General features: G+C 42.0%; 2 protein-coding genes across 3 annotated transcripts; both read left to right on the top strand.

Annotated features, from left to right (window-relative positions):
* Positions 1 to 9,360: 9,360 nt before the first annotated feature.
* Positions 9,361 to 13,748, top strand: LOC123515221 (cx9C motif-containing protein 4-like). 2 transcript variants are annotated; one of them, XM_045273780.1, is made up of 3 exons: positions 9,361 to 9,560; positions 11,901 to 12,057; positions 12,765 to 12,925. In XM_045273780.1, exons 1-3 carry the CDS (start codon positions 9,506 to 9,508, stop codon positions 12,775 to 12,777), a joined length of 225 nt encoding a protein of 74 aa, XP_045129715.1. In that variant the 5' UTR covers positions 9,361 to 9,505; the 3' UTR covers positions 12,778 to 12,925. The 2 variants fall into 2 exon arrangements, with proteins under 2 accessions (XP_045129715.1, XP_045129714.1); XM_045273779.1 differs by lacking the exon at positions 9,361 to 9,560 and adding an exon at positions 13,428 to 13,748 and having other exon boundaries at positions 11,918 to 12,057; positions 12,765 to 12,922.
* Positions 13,749 to 13,827: 79 nt separating this feature from the next.
* Positions 13,828 to 16,950, top strand: LOC123515220 (GPI mannosyltransferase 1-like). The gene has a single exon (XM_045273778.1). It carries the CDS (start codon positions 13,972 to 13,974, stop codon positions 15,205 to 15,207), a length of 1,236 nt encoding a protein of 411 aa, XP_045129713.1. The 5' UTR covers positions 13,828 to 13,971; the 3' UTR covers positions 15,208 to 16,950.
* The last annotated feature ends 248 nt before the right edge of the window (positions 16,951 to 17,198 follow it).

Consider the following 17,198-nt stretch of genomic DNA (forward strand, 5'->3'; position numbering starts at 1 on the left):
GTGTAGTAGTAGTAATAGCAGTAGTAGTAGTGGTAGTAGTAGTAGTAGTAGTAGTAGTAGTAGTAGTAGTAGTAGTGGTGGGTGGTGGTAGCAGTGGTAGTAGTGGTGGTGGTAGTAGTAGTAGTAGTAGTAGTAGTGGTAGTGAGGCAGCAGCAGCAGCAACAGCATTATTATTATTATTATTATTATTATTATTATTAGTTAGTAGTAGTAGTAGTAGTAGTAGTAGTAGTAGTAGTAGTAGTAGTAGTAGTAGTAGTAGCAGTAGTAGTTGTTGTTGTTGTTGTAAATGTAGTTGTAGTAGTACTAGAAGTAGTAGTAGTAGTAGTAGTAGTAGTAGTAGTAGTAGTAGTAGTAGTAGTAGTTGTTGTAGTAGTAGTAGTAGTAGTAGTAGTAGTAGTAGTAGTAGTAGTAGTAGTAGTAGTAGTAGTAGTAGTAGTAGTAGTAGTAGTAGTAGTAGTAGTAGTAGTAGTGTAATGCGGTTTTTTTTTTATAAGAAAAAGGATTTTAAATTTAGATTTTTATTTTCCAAATGGTAGCGGTAGCTATCTTAAAAAGGCTGTGGTTATAATTTGAAATATTAACACAGAATTTAAATCCACAAACTTTGCAATAAACTGAGGAAATAATAACAAGTGAAATATCCCTTCCCACAATCACGCTCATTTTCCCTTACAGTCCAGCTCTCCGGAGAGAGGATACACATCACTATAAGAAAATACAAGAAAAAGGAAATTACATAATATAATTCATTACACAGCCTGACAATTGAGTTGCGGCGGTACGTGTGACTTTCCACCCGCGCGGCGGCACGCGCAACTTCATAGCTCACAAGAAAATAACACTTTCTCGTCTTTGAGGCCGGAATCTACTATTAACGGGGAGAAATGTACCAAATGGTGCCACTTCCTCAAGCAAACACACTTAACTTGTCTTTGGGGGCCTAGTTACACAGTTTGAGGGGGGAAGGACGTACCGTAGTGGATGACAGTCCACCTTCCCTTCACTTTACTCAACTCCTCCGCCAGCTAGTAATTTTACATTTCTCTATTTCCACAAAAGAATATCCTATCAAAATACATACACACACACACACACACACACGCCCGGTAGCTCAGTGGTTAGAGCGCTGGCTTCACAAGCCAGAGGACCGGGGTTCGATTCCCCGGCCGGGTGGAGATATTTGGGTGTGTCTCCTTTCACGTGTAGCCCCTGTTCACCTAGCAGTGAGTAGGTACGGGATGTAAATCGAGGAGTTGTGACCTTGTTGTCCCGGTGTGTGGTGTGTGCCTGGTCTCAGACCTATCCGAAGATCGGAAATAATGAGCTCTGAGCTTGTTCCGTAGGATAATGTCTGGCTGTCTCGTCAGAGACTGCAGAAGTGCAGCATATCAAACAGTGAAACACACACACCGCGTAGTGTAGTGGTTAGCACGCTCGACTCACAATCGAGAGGGCTGGGTTCGAGTCCCAGAAGGGGCGAGGCAAATGGGCAAGCCTCTTTAATGTGTAGCCCCTGTTCACCTAGCAGTAAATAGGTACGGTATGTAACTCGAGGGGTTGTGGCCTCGCTTTCCCGGTACGTGGAGTGTGTTGTGGTCTCAGTCCTACCCGAAGATCGGTCTATGAGCTCTGAGCTCGCTCCGTAATGGGGAAGATTGGCTGGGTGACCAGCAGACGACCGAGGTGAATTACACACACACACACACACACACACACCACACTGGGAGAGAGGGTAGCTGTCTCTATCTGCTCAAATGAAGAACGAGTTTGGTACTGTGTAAGTATTTAAATGATATATGTCTATAAACATGGTTCATATAAAAGTTACGTTAAGATTACGGGAGCGAGGAGCTACTCAAGGTAAAATGAATACGATATCGTATTTATTTTATCTTGGAGCTACTGACCTGCTCAGGAGTTTGGTGCTGTGGAAACACACTAGTCATCAACCTCACAAGTTTCAAAACTATTAGCAGTCGTCACAATAGGACTGGTGCAGAGTAATTACAAAGGGTTTGATTGACATTACTAACGAGATTGCATTACTGAAAGATACTTTTCTGAACAGCTCAATTCTCCCTCTACTGACTGAAGTGAAAAATCTGAGTTAACCTTCTGATTACATAGCAAGTGAATCTAATACTTTTAATTCAGAGCTGGGTACCATCTCTCTTTCTCTTGGACAGGTCTCAAAACCATCTATACTTCTGCATGTCTGTATGTCTGGTATCCACGTGTGCGTCGTTACATTTATAGTTATGACCTTAATAACTAAAACTTAATATTATTGTCCCCGGCATTACAGTAGGAGCATAAAAACAAAACATTTTATCTTACCCCCTTCATGCCTTCCTTTTCTCCCTATATTTACAGAATGCTGTGGTTAAAAAGATGAAAAAAAAAAAATCAGACATGAGAAAATCAGAACATAAAGTAGATGTGGCAGTTCTTGTATACATGTTTACTTACGTCCACTCATCCTGCCTATCCAGAAATCTACTTGATCTAAAGTCCGCCTTGAAGTAGACAGCCACCAATGCATTACTGGCTCTATCCAGGCATCCAGGAACATGTGCATCATGATATTCACGGCCAACAGACGTGCAAGGTCCGTGCTCTTTATATTATACTAAGCGATGCAAAGCTGCCATGTCGTGTTTCACTGATCACCTTAATTTTCCTCAGTTATCAAACACCCTCGTTTTTCACTTGCAATCGATGATTTTCTATTCGGATCAAAATCTAAATGAAGAGTGAAAACAGTTTCGGCCAAAATTTGTTGAGGGCCGTGACGGCCTTGGGCGCCGCATTGGGGGAGAAGGTGGCTGTTGGGTTCGGCCTGGGGCCCAAGGCAGGGAACTGGTAGCAAGTCCTTCTTTTCCTTTGCGGCCTCAAGCTTCAGTAATAATCATCCACTTGAAGTGCCTCATACTAGGCAAGGAGTTGCCATAAGCAAGGGATCAATGTCTACCATTCACCAGATGTTGACCAGAGGGGAGTCCTTATAGGAAATAAGAGCTCCTTCCATAGAGTCTGGTGGAGGGTGTCTCTTGATTGTGGTAGCACTGGGCTGAATAAATCGCCATGAACGAGGGCACGCTGTGCACCATGCACTAGACACTGGCAGTACGAGGGGAGTCCTTTAGAGGTGAGAGGGCTCACTTCATGCCAGTGGCTGGGGCGTAGTGTGTGGCACGCTGTGCACCATGCACCAGACACTGGCAGGACGAGGGGGTCCTTCAGGGGTGAGAGGACTCACTTCATGCCAGTGGCTGGGTGTGGTGTGTGGCACGCTGTGCGCCATACACCAGACACTGGCAGTACGAGGGGGGTCCTTTTGGGGTGAGAGGGCTTCCTTCATGTCAGTGGCTGGGGTGTGGTGTGTGGCACGCTGTGCGCCATACACCAGACACTGGCAGTACGAGGGGGGTCCTTCAGGGGTGAGAGGACTCACTTCATGTCAGTGGCTGGGGTGTCGTGTGTGGCACGCTGGGCGCCATACACCAGACACTGGCAGTACGAAGGGGGTCCTTCAGGGGTGAGAGGACCCACTTCATGACAGTGGCTGGGGTGTGGTGTGTGGCACGCTGTACGTTATGCACCAGACATTGGCAGGACGAGGAGAGACCTCTACTGGTGAGAGGACTCACTTCATGACAGTGGCTGGGGCGTGGTGTGTGGCGGGTCATTGCTCATGGCGATCCGTGTGAGGCGCGGCAAGGTTGCCTCGTCACTGCTCTCACACCCTCGGGACTGGGATGGACCCTTGGGGAGGAAGGGTTCGGCCCAGTACCAAACCAGAAAAGTAGAATTCAATAGTTTCGTCATCGTTTTCGACCGCTTCGTTATCGAGGAATCGCTTCGCGAAAAACGCTTCGTGGAAAATCGCAACGTGAAAAATGTTATCGTGAAAAATATTATCGTGGAAAATATTATCGAGGAGAATCGCATCGCGGAAAATATCATCGTGGAAAATAGAATCGTGGAAAATATTATCGTGGAAAATCGAATCGTGGAAAATATTATCGTGGAAAATAGAATCGTGGAAAATATTATCGTGGAAAATAGAATCGTGGAAAATATTATCGTGGAAAATATAATCGTGGAAAAACGCATCGTGAAAAATATTACCGTGAAAAATCGTGACGTTGATTATTCATTTATTTATTTATTTGTTTATTTATTTATCTATTTATCATGTACTCTATGATACATGTACTGTACCATGGTGTTATTTGTACTTTTCAATATTATTTTTTTCATTTATAATTCAGGACAGACTACGTAAAAATGAATGAGAGAGAGAGAGAGAGAGAGAGAGAGAGAGAGAGAGAGAGAGAGAGAGAGTATAGGTAGGCGGTGGCGTAGTGGATAAGGTGGTGAGCGTGGAATCGGGCAGACGTCCACGTGTAGGTTCAAATCCACCACGTATCACCTTGACACTTTGCCATTTGTCGAGTAGTTTAAAATCATCTACATGTCACCATGATACCCAGGTTCTAGGTCAGCGTTTCCCAAACTGGGGTGCTAGCACTCTCTGGGGGTGCTGAAATCAATTATAGGGGGTGCTGGGAAGTGATGCACACTCTTTACTTCCTTTTATCCTTAAAATAACAAGATTTTAGTTAAGGGGGCTGGACTCCTTAGACATGACAACAGGGAGTGCTATGGTCGGAAAAGATTCGAAAACGCTGTTCTAGGTGGTTACACTAAAGATGCGCTTGGGCGGTGATGTGGGCCCTAATATGGGTACCACTATCAATAAAATTGCCTGCGCCACTAATGGTTGGAAGTTGAACAGCGCTTCCAATACTTTTTAAGTTACCTTCAGGAGCTGAAGGCCAGGACATGAAAAAGAAAATATGTAGTAGTAGTAGTAGTAGTAGTAGTAGTAGTAGTAGTAGTAGTAGTAGTAGTAGTAGTAGTTGCAGTAGTAGCAACAAAAGCAGCATATAATGTCCACGTACTCTTCACAAACTCTAGGGTGAGATACAACCACGTTTCACTTACTCTGCGGACAAACTCCCACATTTCCCTCTCTCTCTCCTCTCTCACTTTCTCTTTCTGTCCCTCTCACTCACTCACACACTCACTCACACACTCTCCTACTCTCTCCCTCCCCTCCCACTTTCCCTCTCTGTCCCTCTCACTCACTCACACACTCACTCACACACCCTCCTATTCTCTCCCTCCTCTCCCACGCTCTTTCTGTCCCTCTCACTCATTCACTCACACACTCCCCACACACTGCCCCACTCTCTTCCTCCTCTGCCACGCTCTCTCTGTCCCTCTCACTCACCCACTCACTCACTCACTCACCCAATGCATTACTGGCTCTATCCAGGTATCTAGGAACCGCGTAGTGTAGTGGTTAGCACGCTCGACTCATAATCGAGAGGGTCGGGTTCGAGTCCCGGTAAGCGGCGAAGCAAATGGGCAAGTCTCTTAAAACGCTTATGGCCCACAAGACGTAATAATACGTCCCCGGACTGGAGGTAAAGCTTGTGGACGCATATATACGTCACCGGACTGGCGCGCGTAGCCACCATGACGTGTATATATACGTCCCCGGACTGAAAGGGTTAATGTGTGGCCCCTGTTCACCTAGCAATAAATAGGTACGGGATGTAACTCGAGGGATTGTGGCCTCGCTTTCCCGTTGTGTGCTGTGTGTTGATGTGGTCTCAGTCCTACCCGAAGATCGGTCTATGAGCTCTGAGCTCGCTCCGTAATGGGGAAGACTGGCTGGGTGACCAGCAGACGACCGAGGAGGTGAATTACACTGCCTCACTCTCTCCCACACTCACACTCCCTCTCTGTCCCTCTCACTGACTCACACACTCATTCACATACCCTCCTACTCTCTCCCTCCTCTCTCACGTCCCTCTCACTCTCTCTCTTGTCAGCTAATCCAGTGTAAGCATTCATGAGTTCATACTTATAAATCCGTTCGTCTTCGCGTGGTAAATCTCGGCTCTTCACAAGTTTTGCAGAGTGCGCCGTTGCTCCTCACCAGCCCTCAGCGTGATTCCTCTGTCTGGGTGTTGAAGATTTTCTTATTTCGTCTCGCTTTGAATTTCACTTGAATCTTGCACCACGACAATGATCTTTGTCAGTACTTAAGCAATGGGAAATTGCCGGGTTTTTTTTCATTGCTGGAGGAAAAATAAGAAAGAAGTGATGCTTTAATTTATGTAAACCACATTATAGTTTCCTAAATATGTCATGTAGACTTGCTATTACTGTTGTTAATGCGAAACAGCTACAATATTGAAAGGAATACAGCAGGACGTTTCCTGGAGAAATTATGATGAAAAAATTACTTCTCGTTTATTGCATGACAAGGAACAAATAGTGAAATAAAATTTCAGTGATTGATGCTTTTTCAACTCACATGCAGTGACATGAAATCACACATCATTCTAAATAAAAGCTAGAGAGAGAGAGAGAGAGAGAGAGAGAGAGAGAGAGAGAGAGAGAGAGAGAGAGAGAGAGAGAGAGAGAGAGAATATTTTGGCGTGTTAATTAATTGCTATACCAAGAAAAATCAACCTTCAGGCCAAGTTTCACGAGATATACAGTTTATTTATCCTTCATTTAAATGCACATGTATACGTACATGTTTACATCTAAATGCACATGTATATTCACATGTGTACATGACCTTGCTCAGTCATACGTTTACCCCAAAGATAGCTTCCCACCTCTCACCCAGTTCCCCCAAAGCTGGAAAACACTGTATTATCTCATTTGTAAGTATGATTTACCGTCTAAATTTTCGTGGCACAGTATGCCGCGACTATTGCGAATCTATTAGGGTCACATATATGGTAGGCAGCCTCGAAACATGGACATGAGACGGAAAATAAGGAGCGTAATGCTGGGGTTACACTACAGTTTATTTATTTATTTTTTTTACTACGACACCCCGACGGTCGCACAGGCCAGTTTTCTGCGATTGCATACAACTGTCGTAACGATTGGGAGTATTTCAGTGTAAGAAGGACACGCAAACCTTGACGTCATGCCGTCTTCCGATATCCAACCTCCTTGGTCAAGTGGTTTAAAGTTACCTACATGTCACCATGATACCCAGGTTCTAGCTGGTTACACCAAAGATGCGCCTGTGTCGCTAATAGGTGAAAGATGAACAGCGCTTCCCATGCATACTCTTCAAGTGTACCTACAGGCGCTATAGGCCATAACATTATACATATATATATATATATATATATATATATATATATATATATATATATATATATATATATATATATATATATATATATATATACATATGAGTGTGCGTGTATGTATATAGCAGCAGCAACAGAAGAAAAAGAAGAGAACCGACCAGCAGCAGCAGCAGGAGGAACAGCAGGAACAGCAGGTAAGTCCATAACATCTCCCGTACTAGTAGCAGAAGAAGAGGACCGATCGGCACCAGCAGCAGCAGCAGAAGCAGCAGCAACATCACTGGCAGCAGGAACAGCAGGTAAGTGCACAACATCTCCATTACTAATCCATTACCTGTCTCTCCCACACAGTACAGCAGCAGCACCAAAGGAAGAAGAGAAAGAAGAGGACCACCGCCATCATCATCATCAGCAGCAGCAGAAGAAGAGAAGCACCACCACCATCACCACCGAACTAACCCTATAGTATAGTATAGTATATTAGTAGAAGTAGTAGTAGTAGTAGTAGTAGTAGTAGTAGTAGTAGTAGTAGTAGTAGTATATGGTGGGTCCCAGATGTGCTCTTTTCCCTCACCAACTTCAACATCTCTACACCTGGACATCACATTTTCAAACTTTTCTCAGTGACGTCACAACGTAAACAAAGTCACAAAACGACTAAAAAGACGAACATGTTTGTCTTGTTTTGCGACAAGTTTCCCAGTCGCTAGGCACCGATATTCAGTCAGAAACTTTACCAACTTGCAATTTCAGTAGCAAATTGACACGTGTCACACGGCCTCACACGTATGTCAATAATAACACATGTGAACCCGTCTTTACAGTCTAAAGGCAGGTTCACATGTGCCAATTTTCGACTGAAATTGCAAGCTGGTAAAGTTTCTGACAATATTGGTCTAGAAACTGGAAAAACCAGTCGCAAAACAAGACTGACATGTTAGTCTTATTCAGTCGATTTGCGACTTTGCTTACGTTGTGACGTCACTGAGAAATGTTTGAAAATGTGGTGTCCAGATGTAGAGAAGATGTTGGATGTAGTGAGGGAAAAGGAGTACCTATACATCTGGGATCCTAAAAATGAATCATATAGCAAAGAAAGCTTACGCAAATCGAAGTTCGATGAGATTGCTGCCACTCTCCAAGAACTGTTTCCCTCTATGCAGGGTGTTGTTGGAGGTGAGGATTGAATATTTGTGATGATTTAATTTGATAGTCACCAGAGAAAGGTGTGAAGGCACTTTGTTGGATAGCTGTTTGTTTACATTCGCTTCCCACTAACCAGTCGAAATTTCCCAGTCGTTATAAGTGAACGTGTTTCGACTTGAAGACTCTGTCTATACTTTTAGCGACTTGCAATTTCAGTCGCATATTGACACGTGTGAACCTGCCTTAAGTTGCCCCATAAGTTCCGCCCATTGGCTTCACTTTTTTGGTACGGCAGGATAGGCGCGTGCTATCTTCATTTATCTAACCTCCTTGAGATGCACGAGCAAGAGGACACTCCAAGATCATGAAAAGTCAGTGTTTGAGGAGCACTAAAAACTTTATTTTTTTTCCGCATAGGACGGTGGAGATGGACGGATTGAGTAAGATCAGAAGATAGCGCGCACAGATTTAAAGAAAAGTTGGATAAAAGTAGATATGGAGATGGGTCACAATGAGCCCTGCTCGAACCCTATAATGTACAACTAGGTAAATACACACACACACACACACGGCCCGGTAGCTCAGTGGTTAGAGCGCTGGCTTCACAAACCAGAGGACCGGGGTTTGATTCCCCGGCCGGGTGGAGATATTTGGGTGTCTCCTTTGACGTGTAGCCCCTGTTCACCTAGCAGTGAGTAGGTACGGGATGTAAATCGAGGAGTTGTGACCTTGTTGTCCCGGTGTGTGGTGTGTGCCTGGTCTCAGGCCTATCCGAAGATCGGAAATAATGTGCTCTGAGCTCGTTCCGTAGGGTAACGTCTGGCTGTCTCGTCAGAGAAAGCAGCAGATCAAACAGTGAATCACACACACACAGACACACACACACAGAGAGAGAGAGAGAGAGAGACTTCGTCTCTCTCCAGTCGTCTCTCCTTCCTTTCCAAGTTTCCACTATTCCCTGCTCCTCCTCTTCCTCCTCCCTCTCCTCTACCCCTTCACTGCTAACGAATATTTCTTCTACATTAGTATATCACTTAATAACAAGATCAAGATCCGAGCCGGCCAAGAAGCTGGTGGGGAGTGGGGTGCCGGGGAGGCGGGGACGAGGAGTGGGATTGAGTTCTGGTGGTGATGGTCGTGGTGCAGAAGACAGGGTACCCATGAAGAAAGATCCTTGTCAGCGCCAAGCCTGTGCCATTCAGGAGTGCCTACAGAGTATGTATTTTATTGGTGGAATATTCCATAAGAGCCCAAGAGACAGTGATGGTGATATAGCTCATAGTAGTTAGGGATAATGCCGGTAATCTTTCAATGTTCCTCCCATCACCTTGTTTCTCTACTCACCATGACGCTTTTCTTGGGCCTCCCACACCGCTGAATGACCGGGATGCTGGTGACTCTTTGCCTCACTGCCTCTCATAGTGTTAAGGGCCAATAATTAGAAGAAGTTTTTCGTTTGTCAAATATGGCCATTTGTCTCCTTAGAGCTTAGATACTTTGGTATCCCCGACCAATCAAATGAATATAATTTTTGTTGACCTAACCCCTAACTAACGAGTGAAAACTTAATTCATCTGTTTCTGGGCCTGATGTGTTGATTTTCAAAAGCATCAATATGAGGCAGCAGTGGTAAAACTACAAAACCACTGCCCCCCCTTTCCTCTCCCCTCCCCCTTTCTCCCCCCCAACAAGCTTGGGGGACTGTGGGAATCGGGTTTTTTTTGGGGGGGAGCCAAAAAGAGGCGAGATATGGCGATCCAAAAAAATCTAAGGACAAAAACCTAACCTAACTGGCCGGACCCACCCTACAACACTAACCTAACCCTAACATAAACCTAACCTAGCCGGGGGGGCGTGGCCCCCCCTACAACACTAACCTTACCCTAACATAAACCTAACCTAACCAGGGGTGCTGCCCCCAGACTCCCCCTCCAACACTAACCTAACCCTAACATAAACCTAACCTACCGTATCCTTGCTATGGGGCAGTTTCCTTCCCCCCACACAGGTTCTCTTATAGCTTCACACAATATGCCCTACCTGTACCAATACCCTCCTCACAATACCTTAACGAAAGGATGAAGGTCCTGGCTGGTCCTCTTCTCGACTGTACACTGACTTGCATCGCAGGAGCGATGATTTCCCAGTTATCAAATTCGCAACCTTTACAACTAGTGTCACTGGTGGCCATGGCTGAACTGCTCACACAGATGTCTGTGCACCTGTCTGCCCAGCTGTGCTCCGCCTATGAACACATATAGCAAATTCCCATTGGCGCAGCTCATGCTGTTAAGAGGTGGTGGCATGTCATTGGACAAAAGAACTATAGACACAATAAGAATCCTATTCACCAGTTACCCACACTAATGCCGAGCACTCACCAAAACTCTCACTGATGGTAAACACGTTACATATTCTGCACTGTGCTATACGTATTATACAGATCGGCGTGGAGCAGTGATTCTAGAAAAGAACCGCAGCAGTAACTGAGCACTTGAAAATAAACTCAATAGACATGAGGTACATTGAGTATACTTCTTGTCATGCATTGCTGACAAGGACCGAAAGCAAACATTAGCTGTGCTGAGTGTTGGTTGTCTACCCTAATAGTAGTTCACTTCTCTGAAACACTTCAGCTCTCACCTCCACTATTTTCACAAGGCTGTCTGTATGTGAAGTTACACTGGTTTTCCAGGATGTGTTTATGGTTCTAGTGACAGATTGACAAGATTTCTATATTGTTAACAGGAGAAACACTGTAGCTTTTGAAAGTAGTGAGGTGAGAGAGCAAAGATTGTGATAATATGCAAATTCAACAGTAACTAGTTTTAGGCAATACATTTTCTCTATTTTTATATATTTTCTATGAATAGCAAACTTGTAGACATGTGACAAATTGCAAGGCAAAAATAGAATTATGTGTATGTATAGGAGGGTTGTATTTCATATAATTACCTAACTGTACTAGCTAGCCTCTGGCTAGTACAGTGATAACGCGCTGGCCTGGCATTGCTAAGGTCGGCAGATTGAGTCTCGCTCGGTCTGGTGAGTTTAAGCTGTTTACTAGGAGGTTACTACTGTGGTTGGAGTGCCGCAGTGGGGAGGTAAGTTCTCCTGGCTGATGTTCTGGAGAGCACCCATTGTGGTGGATACCGGAGCTAAAAACCAACAAACTTTAACTTTAACAGTCATGTGGTTATTTTAATGCTGCTGTTGTCACATATCATGCAAATTGAGTGCCTGTCTTTTTTTTTTGTGGAGGGGGGGCAGTTGCCCTTAGTCAGTCAGTCCTCTTTCATCAAAATAATAAAATAAATAAACATTATTTTATCTTTATGGGGCTTTATATCATTTCAGTATCAGCAAACATTCTCCTGAAGAAGTAAGGTTTGTTAATATGGAATGTTATATTATTGTACCAAAGGAAATGAATTGAAGAACTTTATTTGTATAATGTGTATCCCACAAAGACTTGCATTGTTAATTTCTCAAGTCATTTATATGAAGCCACTGAAACTCCTTGTATCATTAACAAGCTTTGATGGATGTTGACAGAAAACAAGTATCAAGAGGCAGCGTGTGAGGCCCAGATCGCTGCACTTGAGGAGTGTTGTAAGAAGTGGTACAAGGAATCTGGATGTTGTGCTGGTGTCAAGATAAAGGACTCTACAACCAACACTGCTGCTTTGAAGACAACATTTTCCGATCAAAAGTAATTGATTTTGAAAGTCTTATGCTGCTAAATTTATTTTGTTAGTGGATCCATGTACTTATTTATGCCTTATTTTGTTAATTTTTTGGAAATATTTTCCAAATTAATGTGAATTTATGAAGACCTATAATATTAATGATTTGGAGTTGTGGGCAAATATCATTTTCCAAACTTTTTAAAATGATGAAAAATATTAGTGATGATTTGGAGTTCTGATGGTTGACATGACTGAGGATGGCGAGAGTTTTCAGTAGAATGTAAAGAATATTAAGGTGCCACACACAGACTGATATTGCCTCAGCTCAGTTCCCACCATGATGTGACCCATCAACAAATAGTATACTAATCTCGCTAGTTTCTCTATGTCTAATGTTAAACCTCCACTAACCCACTGCATATTTTCAGTCTACATAGCAGTATGTACTAATTGACCATTTAGTATTAATATTAGTATTAATATGTTAGAACAGTAACAGTGGCTCTTTCTGAGGCATTTTATTATATGAGAAAATTTGACATTTGGTAATATAGCAATTACTGGCTGATTTATTAATGTTTGTTTATGTATTTATTTATTTATTTATTTATTTGTTTATTTATTTACTTTTTATGAAGGATTACCTGTTAATTAACTCATATGCATAACAATACCACTGTGTATGCAGTGCATTACAATATTTGAAGATGAGTTTCCTCTTTCCAAACAGAAGTAATGTCTGATAGTAAGCAGCCTCGGTGGAGAGATCTCAAGGCCTCAACACCTAGCAGTGCACAGCCAGGTCTCACAGGTCCCTCTGTTCTACACCAGAAGACTTACAGTTTGAACCTAAAGGCTGCAACTCCTTCATCTCCAGCTGCATATAAGGTAAGTATTTTATTTCCTTTTATGATTAATTTTTTGAGCTTAGAAATTGTGCAATCATTCCCCCTTGACCAAATTGTATATGGCTAGATTAATGAAGTGTCATCAGTGTAACAAGAGATGATAATGAAGAAATAGGAGTCCCAGTTATATAAAATTACCTGCTTAGTTGACATTGATGTGATATGATAATGGCACATTTGTATTTATGTGGCTGTAGCTTGTAAGACCTGAACTATGGTTGTGTGGCTTTGTTTTCATATGTTTTATTTTGATCATTGTGCTGATTATTTCATGTCTTTGTTTTGGAAATGGAAGAACTCTCATGTGTTTGATGTTTGATTTTTCTGTCTATAGGTCCATGTAAGTTTGTGGCCTGTCTTTCTGAATTAAGTTATATGACATGCTTGCATTTAATTTAATTTATAAACTTGATCTTCATTTTGTATAATTTTGTAATTCAAAAATTTTAATATTAGTATAATTATTAAATAATTAATTTCTTCAGGTACCAAAACCAAAGAAGATTGGACGAATACAACTTTGGGCCCGCCGTAATCCACAGAAATTTCACTTCTTTGTTGTCACTCTTGGTATCTCCATACTCTTTAGCCGGCCAATCTATGATATATTCATAAAGGGACCCAGTGAAGGTCCAAGACCAAGTGGCAAGAAGTTTGGTTCTCTAATATAGAAAGTTTGTTTGCAAAATGGAAACTGCAAAGAGAGCTCAAACTCGATTGCGGCTGTATCCCAAACTGATTGGTGAGTGCAGTCCATCTGCTATGGAATATGCTCGCTGTGTGGCACTCAAAGAGAATGTTGTAAAAGATGATTGTTCTGCAGAGTTTCAGAAGTTCAAAAAGTGCATCACTGAAGCTGCTAAGAAAATTAAAACAAGAGTGTAGTAAGTCTGTTAAAATTGTTCAAAACATTTTTCAGCATAATTGTGAGACCTAGGTCTTTGTTTGCTTTGATGATACAAGGGGTGTTGTAAAGTAGAGGTGACGTTACTGGAATAAAACACTGAAGTAGTAAAGGTTTCTCTCACAATGGGGCTTGGTACTCGAGGGTCACGGTCATCCTCGGCTGAGGTCATTCAGGTCCACATGTTTCTTGGGTTCCTGGTGAGACTAATTTTTGTCTCATATGGAGAATACCATGACCGGACTAAGGTTCTGAAGTACACTGATGTAGATTACCATGTGTTCACTGATGCAGCACGAGAAGTTGTAGAAGGTGGGTCACCCTTTGACCGTCAAACATACAGATACACTCCTTTTTTGGCCTGGCTCTTGATACCAAATGTACAGTTAAATTTTGCTTTTGGAAAATTGTTTTTCTCTTTTCTAGACTGCTGTGCCTCTCGTGTAATATATGAAATTCTTATATTGGATGGCCAGAGCAAGATAACATCCTTGAAGTGTTCCTTCTTGTGGTTATACAACCCACTAGTGATTGGGGTGTCTACACGAGGAAGTGCAGAATCCATAATGGCAGTGTTGGTCTTGCTCACAATTTACATGATGAAAATGAGGCTCCATATTTTAGCTGGTATCTTTTTAGGTGCTTCAGTTCATTTTAAATTGTACTCAGTGATTTACTGTCTTCCCTTATACTTGTCTTTATCTAGTGTCAATCAGCAAGTAATTGGTTGGAAGCAGTTTCTTCCTAATTATTCAAAGATGAGATTGGTATGTGGCACAGTTTTGGCATTTGTAGGGCTCACTGGCATGGGATATATTCTTTATGGCGAGCAATATATTGAAGAAGCTTTCCTCTATCACTTTTCTAGAATTGACACACGGCATAATTTCTCTGTGTACTTTTATCTCCTTTATATTGGGGCAGACTTCCACATCCCAGGGTTAAGTGTTGCTACATTTGGTCCTCAGCTGATACTAGTATTTGCTCTTGGTTATAAATTCAGGAATCGTTTTGATGTACCTTTTGCACTCTTTACTCAGACAGTTGTGTTTGTCACATTTAATAAGGTTGTAACATCTCAGTATTTCATGTGGTACCTTTTATTACTGCCTTTGGTTGTGCCACGGCTTAGTGTCTCTTGGCAGAAGGCCATTGTGCTTGCCTCACTCTGGATGGGAGCTCAAGCTTCCTGGCTCCTTCCAGCATACTTACTTGAGTTTCATGGAATTAATGCATTTGTACCCATATGGCTGGAAGGTATTGCTTTTTTCTGCTGTAATGTTGGTGTGTTGATGGCATTGTTGTCAAGTTACCGCCCACTTCCTCCACTGCACCATCTTAGCTCCAGGAAAAATAGATAGGCTGTCTAGCAGGAAGATCCTACATAAAAGTGATATTTTTGTTTTGTTTTTCAGGAAAAATATATTTGAAAGTTGGAACAGAACTAATTTTTGTACACACATAGTTGATCCAGAAGTCTACTGAATGCTCACCTTTTACACTGCTCTGAATCGTTTCTGTATAATTCTGTACGTACTAGTGATAGAGACTACATATATAACCAGTGTGTACTCTACTCGTATTAGTAAGTGAAGAGGTCTCTTATTTTCATAATTCTCCAGCAATGCAAGCTTGTTCTTTTTGTTAAATTCCTTATTAGCTCATCATTGATATCTAGTAGGTATGCAATACTTACTATTCATATGTGGTCATGGTGAATGGAAATGAGATGTGCCCTCACCAGTTCATCGGAAGCTGGTGCCACATTGGCCAAATTAACTCTTTCCTCAACATGTTGGATGCTTTCTTGACTACAAAATTTTGAATTTCAATGGAAAGACTGGTATCCAGATCACATGAATTCTTTGACATCATAATAGAATTGATATGAATTAATAATTTTACTTTTGCCATAAGGTCTTTTTGCAGAAATGTTCAGATGTGCTTTGTAACTGACCTTTACACAATATGGTGCAGTGAAGATTTGTCCTCTCACCTTGAGGCCCCACTGTGAGGGAATGTTTGTGAATGTTTGTGCTATTTAGACTTCTTGAAGGGCTGTCCCCACAATTGAACCATGCCTGGTGGACTGTGCCCTGTCACTAGGCAAAGTCTGCCGGACTCATTGGGGCACTGGATGGTGTTACTCACTTTGCTGCTGGTAGCTAATGTGTGGTGGTCAGATGGTCATGGCTAGAGGTTTTGCTCAGTTATTGGCATGGGCATTCCATTGGCTTGCCTCTCAATTTTGCCTCAGTAACATCAAGTGAGTAACCATCATGCTGTGCTTGATTGTGTGGACAGAGCCAAATTGGGATGTCTTCCCTGTATGTTAACAATATGAAGGCAATTCAGTTTTTGCATTTTTTAACCATGTAATGTTCTTGTAGTGCAACAAAATCTGCATACAGCATAGATTTGATTCATAGAGCTTAAGACAAGAAGAAAAACCTGCCTTTAGGAAGGAAAATCACTATAAATGCCAAGCTTCATCCTCCACAAATTATTATTGAATATTCTTGATCCTCTGTAAAACCATCTTTTGCTGCTATTTGCCAAGGTAGTTTACAGTATATTACTATGTTAATGTATTCTGTTCCTTCAGTTGATGCTCATGTAGACTTTATCCAGTTTGACACTGCCCTCCCCACCACCCCTTTTTTCTCTCTCCAATGCACAAATTTCCAGTGGTTGTTAAAGTTGTTTGAAGCCTAAAGAAGCTCATCCACTCCATTCTATCTTTATAGTATGTGAATGTAAATATGTACATATACAAGCTTGCTTTAATCACTAGTTTTTTTTTTTGCCATGGGTCGTTAAACAGAGCCATTCTTACCCACAAAGTAATTTGATACATGCTGTGCTGTGTAAAGAAATATAGTGAGGTGAGGAAACATGTATCATTCTGCAGAGGAAAGGTAATGTTAGCTTTCCTAGTCAGTGCATGAAAGACAATAACCCACTGTTGTGCATGGACGTTGGCAAAATAAGCCGTGACTAAACTGAACCCACACAGACCTGCTCATGTTGACTTTTCTAGTCATTATGCAAAAGACAAGTATTATACATAAATGTATGCAAAAATAAACATAGATTTGAAGTTACAAGTAGGTTTGCAATTGATTTTTAATACCTTAAAGACTACCTTTGTTTTGTGGTGTCCTTGGAATCAGTACAAATGTTCCATGGATTTGATTTTTTTAGCTTAAATGTTACAAACTTCCACAACTAAAAGGGAATAGCAGTAGCTTTTATTTAGTCTTGTTTATTTAGTTTCTCTACATTGTGCCAACTGTCGGGAAGCTAACATTACCAAACTTACATTTTTTACAATTTCTCTCTCTCTCTCTCT

This window comes from Portunus trituberculatus, chromosome 38 (assembly GCF_017591435.1).
Source record: "Portunus trituberculatus isolate SZX2019 chromosome 38, ASM1759143v1, whole genome shotgun sequence".
Classification (NCBI taxonomy): domain Eukaryota; kingdom Metazoa; phylum Arthropoda; class Malacostraca; order Decapoda; family Portunidae; genus Portunus; species Portunus trituberculatus.